General features: G+C 40.2%; 1 protein-coding gene across 2 annotated transcripts; it reads left to right on the plus strand.

Moving 5' to 3' along the window:
• Positions 1-37: 37 nt before the first annotated feature.
• Positions 38-6118, plus strand: slc3a2a (solute carrier family 3 member 2a). 2 transcript variants are annotated; one of them, XM_023404083.2, is made up of 11 exons: positions 38-166; positions 1361-1572; positions 1702-1886; positions 2883-3056; positions 3250-3344; positions 3436-3572; positions 4031-4140; positions 4442-4635; positions 4735-4812; positions 4942-5161; positions 5279-6118. In XM_023404083.2, the coding sequence occupies exons 2-11, from the start codon at positions 1376-1378 to the stop codon at positions 5428-5430; spliced, it is 1542 nt and encodes a 513-aa protein (XP_023259851.1). In that variant the 5' UTR covers positions 38-166; positions 1361-1375; the 3' UTR covers positions 5431-6118. The 2 variants fall into 2 exon arrangements, with proteins under 2 accessions (XP_023259851.1, XP_023259852.1); XM_023404084.2 differs by lacking the exon at positions 38-166 and adding an exon at positions 883-1104.
• Positions 6119-7036: the final 918 nt, after the last annotated feature.

Genomic DNA, 7036 nt, shown 5'->3' on the forward strand with positions numbered 1-7036 from the left:
GGGGGGGAGGGAGATGGTTATTCGGTCATCCCTCAGAGGGCGGAGCAACCAGGGGAACTAGAAATAGAGACCGAGCCTGTCTGTAAGAAGATTAGAAGAGACCTAAGGATAAACGACCGGAGACAATAAAGAGAAGTGGACGGACCATACATTGTATTTTTTACAGGTAATGTTTCATTTACTTTAGCGAGTTTTCTTCCACAAAACTCTGTTTAAGTCTGAGTCAAAGAATGGGAAGGAAGAAGCGATGTTTCAGTGCCTCGTGGCTCCGCAGATGATGGTCGCTTGATTTTATCACCTCTTAAAAAAGATTAATTATAGTTTTAATTAAAGTTTCTTATTATTTTTAACTGAGACTTATTCGACCAACGAGTGAGATTGATATTCGAGTTTTAAGATTCTCTTTTATTGACATCATTTGACAAACCACCAGGGCAAAGCAGCTGGCCAAGAACAGAGGTCTGCAACTGCAAGTAAACAAAATACATTTGGTGTATATGCATAACAACTGTCTAACAGTGAATATAGCATTTTAGTAGTTATCAGTGTTAAAGTAGACACTTATTTTTAATATAAGTTGGTCTCTATTTTCGATATCCCGTGTATGGCAATTAGCTTTTTTTTTTTTTTTATCGAAAAAATACAATGGTAAATCCGAATAAAAACAAATACAGAAGTAAATAGCGTGCCAAATTGGAAAAAAAGAATAGCAATGGTAGTTAATGATTAGCTAACAATCCACTCTTATTGTGAAGGTTACATTGTTTCCGTTGATACTGTTTGTAGTTAAACGTGTCCTGTAACTGGCAGCTGCTGTTTCATCAGACAACTGTTGAACACGTTACTAGTACTAAGACACCTTTGTAAGAGTCGTGTGTCCAGTTGAATTTATGGACCAGAAACAAATACTACAACTACGACGTGTAGAGTAATTAGCTAACGGTTATTTTCCAACAGGTTTAGTTTTTTCTGAGCTCTTTTGTCAGTTACTCGCTCGAGAAGCTACGCTAACATCGTCCGTTAACTGTTCTGCATTAACTAGCAACAACCGTTTCATTTCTGCTTCAGTAATTAGCTAGCTATCCAAGCTTTTTTCACTATAAGGTAATGGTATATGATAGACAGTTAACAATTCAAGTGACCCAAAATGTTAAGGAATCCTCACTAATTTTGAATCTTAGTTGTCTTTTTTCCGCTCATTTTTTGTCACATGCTGTGTTACGTATTGTTTTCCTGTGAAACACGGTTCAGAGCCAACACCCTTTCTGTCCTGGAGAAGTGACTTGGTTAATTAACTTGACAATCTGTGTTTCTTTGTCTCTCCTACTGTCATCCACCCCCTGTACCACCATATCTAAAGAAATCAGATTTAACCATGAATAAGGACACAGAGATCGACATGAAGGAAGTGGAGCTCAATGAACTGGATCCAGAGAAGCAACCCATGACTGGCGATGGCCAGGCAGCAGGTGGAGAGAAGAATGGCAGCGTCAAGCTGAAGGTCCCTGAGGACGAGGTTACATTCACCGGCCTGTCCAAAGAGGAGCTGATGAAGGTTGCTGGTACTCCAGGGTAAGAGATAGTATTCAACAGTTGCTATAAATACTTTCTAAATACGGGTATACTTGTATTGGCATGTGGTATAAAATAAATGATCATGGTAACATTTTTCTCCCTCTGAACTCATCCTTTTTTGTGTAGATGGGTGCGAACCCGTTGGGTGCTTCTTGTCCTGTTTTGGCTGGGCTGGGTAGGCATGTTGGCTGGAGCCATTGTAATCATAGTGCAGGCCCCTCGCTGTAAACCCATCCCTGAGATGAACTGGTGGAATGAAGGACCTCTGTACCAGATCTCTGACCTCATAGCTTTCTCTGATGGAATGGAAGGTAGAGTATTTTAGGACTTCAAACACTAATTTTTTCATTGTAAATACACAGTGTTTTCTATGCCACGCAGACTTTCGTATGTTAAGGCTGATGCCCTTTATTGATGCTGTTTGCATGTTCTTTCTTGCTCATGGTGTCATCCTTATTCCTAAAATAAGATGTAGAGATTATTTACAAAGTGCTCTGGTCTTCATGTGGTAACCCACTCTAATTCACATGGGAAAAATCTTGTGACAATGTCTTGGGTTTCCTTGGTTCTATGTGGCCTATTCCAGCTGGCCAGATATCAAATTGCTGACTAGGCTGACACCGAGTGACTCAAGGTCTAAAGGACACAAAAAAACACACAAGTCATTTCTTTCATATCTCTCCTACTCAGACTTGAGGTTAAGGTTGAGCAACCCAATACATTTATTGTAGTGGTGTGCAGATTTTTTTCTTTCTTTAGATCTCTTTTAGACTTAGTTTCAGATCTCAAAAGTGATAAAACTAGTCTTTTAGGCTTTCTATTTTCATTAAATGCCACTTAAAAGACAGTAACACTTATATGGCTTAATTTTTCCAATTTTGATTTTAACTATATAAGGAAGGCAGGAAGGAAGGACAGATTGTACTGCTGTGCTCAAAGTGAATTACTCGTGAGCACTCCGATTTCCAACAAGCCTTGGCTGGGATTCCAAAAAGCACACGTGACAGTTTTTTCACATAAAGGACCTCCTTGTACTCAGACCTCACATGGCCAGCAGAGGGTGTGGAGGGAGCCATTCACATGCTCCTGCATAGAGTCAATACTAGCTTATAAGAGCAGCAGAATTCACCCTTAACTTTTCTAATTTTTTCTTTACTTCACTCTGTTTTGCCCTCTAACCTTCTGCCCTTTCCTCATAACCCTCTGACCCTGCTGCCCTCCACACATCAGCTCTCTGTTGTCTAATGTGAAATTCACACTGACGTGATGACATTTCATTCTCCCTCCCTGTGTCTATTTGTCTGTAGGTGTTGGAGCAAAGTTGGATGATATGAACCAGTTGAAGGTGAAAGGCCTGGTTCTCGGCCCTCTTCATACCATCCAGGTTGACAAACCAGAAACACTGGATTTTCAAACAATCAATCCAACCCAGGGAAACGAGAAAGAACTGATTACTGTACTGGAGAAGGCCCACAAGAAGGGTAGGTCATCATACATGTGAGATCAGTTATTTGAGTTTAAGAGCTCAGACCATCATTATGAATCACAAATGTTGGCCTCATTCACAGTCAGTAGAAACAGAGAAGGACCTTTGTGTTTGCTTTTTTTTATGCTGATTTGCACTGCTCATGCCCAGGTGTTACAAGCAGACTTTTGTTTTCTGTTTTTTCATAGGCATTTCTGTGGTGCTTGATCTGACTCCAAACTACCTGGGAGCTGCTTCCTGGTTCACCCCTACTGATTCTGGCGATGTGATTGATAAACTCAATGTATGACACACGCACTATGGTCTGTGGTCCTTCATTCACTGAATCCATGTCACTGAACTGTTGTAGCTAAAGTGCTTATGTTCTCCTCCAGGCTGCAGCAGAGCACTGGCTGCGTTTGGGTGTTGATGGCATCAAGGTGTCTGACATTGGTATTGCCTCCAACTATCAGGAATGGTCTAAACTGCAAGCTGTTGTCCAGGGCAACCGCACTGAGGACACCAAGAAGAGGTAACTATGACTGCCACTTTCTGACTTCCTTTGGTTCACCATAAGTAGATGGTCTATGCAAGAACACACAATGTTTAATTTGCGAGACTTTTGCATATATTCAGCTATTTTCCAGTAGATATAGAGAAATTTTCAATGCTTCAATAAAATGTCAGCTGACAGTTGTGTTTCTAGAGAAATCCTAGAGATTAAATGCATTCCAGTGCTACGGGGGACTGTGGGTGGGGGTCAGAGAGAGCTGAATCAACAAGAAAGGCATCCACAGGCCAGTGGCGCCTTACACTCATGTTAAAGAGACACCTTGTGGAGGATTTGAGGAATGACACAATTCACTTTTAAAACAGATTTACACATTCAAAATGTTCTACTTTCCACTGATTGATACTGGTGTCCGCAACATAAACCATTGCCCCAACATGCTTCATTGCTCTAATCTGACCCTGTTTTCTTCTTCTCAGGGTCTTGATGGGTGTAGTTAAAGGTGTTTCGGCTGGAATGGTATCTCAGCTCGTCAATACCACTGGTGTAGATCTCGTCCTGTCTGACCTCCTCAGCAGCAATATTGGAGGTTGGTTTGAGCCTGTTTGTCTGGCCGTACTTGAATCAAGTGCTTGTCTTCTCCAAGGAAGCTACGTTTACGCTTATCAATTTAAAAAGTTTCAATTTGTATTTAATCATCGGTCGTCGTCCCCATCATGATTACACCACCCCTCCATTAGTTATAGGGGCAATGCTGTTTTTACTTTGTATTCCCTTGTGACATTCTTGGTGTCTAAATCAAGAAAAACAAATGTCTTTTTTGTGTGAAAACCAACCAGTTGGTGCAGAATGGTGCTTTACAAATGATTCTTTTACCTGAATATCTGCAGGTGTGGAGCGCATCAAGGACATGGACACCCTTCACTCTCAGCAGAGAAGTCTAGGCTGGGGTCTAGGTGCCACCAAACGAGTCCAGCTGTCTAAAGTAGCCAAAACTCAATCCCTGATCCGTCTCTACCACCTACTGCTCTTCACCATGCCTGGAACCCCAGTGTTTACCTATGGAGACGAGATTGGCCTTCAGGTAAGAAATAGAACGGACCAGATCAGTTTGAATCTTTCAACAACCTTACGGCTCTTACAGAGTGTAACCTTTGTCTTTTCCTTTTTGTTTCCTTATTAGGGTGTAAACTCTACTAAGATGGTTTGGGATGTAGAGAAGGAACCTGTTGAGGGAGCAGCTGTTAGTGAGGCTGCTGAGGTAAGATTGTATTCATTAAATATCTGTGTGGGAAAAGGAGTCCTTAAGAAAAGTAGTGAGGGCCTGGTCAAAAACACTGGTTTAGTTTCAGTGTTTTTGAAAAAATGTCCTCGATTTTCACATTTACAGGCAGAGCGGAAGGAGCAGGCTGTATCAAGGAAGTGGTTCAGATCTCTCAGCGAGTTGCGAGGCAAAGAGCGCTCTCTCCTTCATGGCGACTACTATCCTCTCTACTCCTCCGCCTCCTCCCTCTCTTTCCTCCGTCTGTGGGACCAGAGCGAGAGATATATAACGGCTGTTAACTGGGGAGAACAGCCTGAGACACTCAAACTCTCACTGGCACCTACAGGCAAGTTTCAGTTCAACAGAAATATCTAGTTCAGATGTAATGTGTCACATGCAGTAACTTACATTGACTATAGTTAGTTATTGTGTTCATGTTTTTAACACCATCTTGTTCCTGCAGAGGGAGTAGAGTTGCCAGAGACAGCCAAGGTGAGGTTCTCAGCTGAAACAAACTCCACAGCAGACTTCCCAGTAGACTCCACAATCAGCCTGGACAAAATCACCCTGCAACCTGGACAAGCCATCCTGCTGCAGTTCCCCTATATGGGCTAAAGATGGTGCCAAACTGTAGGAAAACTGCCTACAGATTAGCCCTGTTAAGAAGAATTAAAGGCAGTCCTAATCCTTAGGAATAAAATGGCTTGTTCAAAAGAAACAGGGCTTTATCTCTTCACCATAATAAATAGGACTTTCTATCAGTTTATTTAGTCAGAACAGAAATAAATTGGGTTAAAGAAGATCTGCCTTACATTTGCAGAATGTTGACCAGTATGAAACCTGGGCTTTTATAAAGATAACACACTTTTTTTAAGTTTATTTTTGTGTTGTTTTCTTTTCTTTTTTTTTTTTTTTGTTCTTTGGAAAAGATGCAGCCACCTCAGACATGCACTCATCAATTGAGCTTTTTGTCCATTTGTGATCTTTTATTGTTGATGCTCTGTATATTGTCCAGATGTGTGAAAACATTCCATTCCATTCTTTGGGCATTTCTTTAGCAGACCTTGTGGGGGGTTTTTTAATTATAGATTTTAAGAAATTCTGTTTTTGTGACAGTTTTACTTTCTTCACGGCCCTTTTTTTCTCACTGGAAGGCACACGGGAGAACAAGTTAACTTTGAACATGTGCGGTGACTCGGTTTGAGGTATTTTAAGAGTGCTAGTAAACAAAATTGTTGCAAGTGTCTTCAGGTCTGTCAAGTGAACTGAATCGGAAATGAATAAACGGAAAGTTCTGTACCGACTCCTGCACACTTGTGTTTTTGTCACAACATTTTTTAAGAGTTAGTTGTTTGTTTGAGCCTGTTCTTTATGTCGGAGATAATACCAGATAAGAAATTCACTATTCTCAATGCATACAGGTGTGTGAAAGTGTGTCACAGATGTTGACAGAGGAAGCACGTCTATATTTTATCACCATCCTGAGATGGATTTTATAGACACATTATTCTAGACTCTAAAATGTATGTAGTGCACATACCTACAAGTTTAACTAAATGGGTCTTTAAGTAACTACTGTCATAAACCCCTTCCATACAATGTCACATTTCCAAATCTCAGAGAAACCGTATTTAGTTTTCATAATATTTAAAAGCACCTGTACTAAAAATGCAGGCTTTTATTACAACATGTTCCATAGTCGTCTCAGGATTTTTGTGAGAGATAAAAACTGAAAAATTAATCAGCATTGACAAAATCGGGTAGATGAATGAGCAATTTGAGAGATTATTGTATTTCCTACAGTTGCTTTTTACATGTGTGTAATTTAAAAGGACTGAGTTCAATGGACCATTATACTTATACTATACTTAAAATCTTTCCTATAACTATCTGTCTAAAATGCTTTAGATGATAGATAATGGATGAAGAGTCAGGTTCACGTACAATAGTCCTACTTAGACTGGAACAGTAATGAACACCACCCGCATACTGTATACTTAATGATAAAATGATAAAGGAGGGTTTTTTGTTGTTTTCAATTGACGTTTCATTGGAAGTATTGACATGCTCAGTGACAATGGCACAGTAGGAGAGCAAGAGAGACAAGAGGATGACTTACTGTAAACAATCAAGGTTCAGTATCTTTATCAAAAGTTTGTGGTTTTGCTCTTTATTGGCTGTCAGTCTTTGTACGACTTGATTTTATAATTTTACTTGTTAA

Source organism: Seriola lalandi, unplaced genomic scaffold, assembly GCF_002814215.2.
Source record: "Seriola lalandi dorsalis isolate HSWRI2012SDOR001 ecotype SW California unplaced genomic scaffold, Sedor1 jcf7180002054216, whole genome shotgun sequence".
Lineage (NCBI taxonomy): Eukaryota > Metazoa > Chordata > Actinopteri > Carangiformes > Carangidae > Seriola > Seriola lalandi.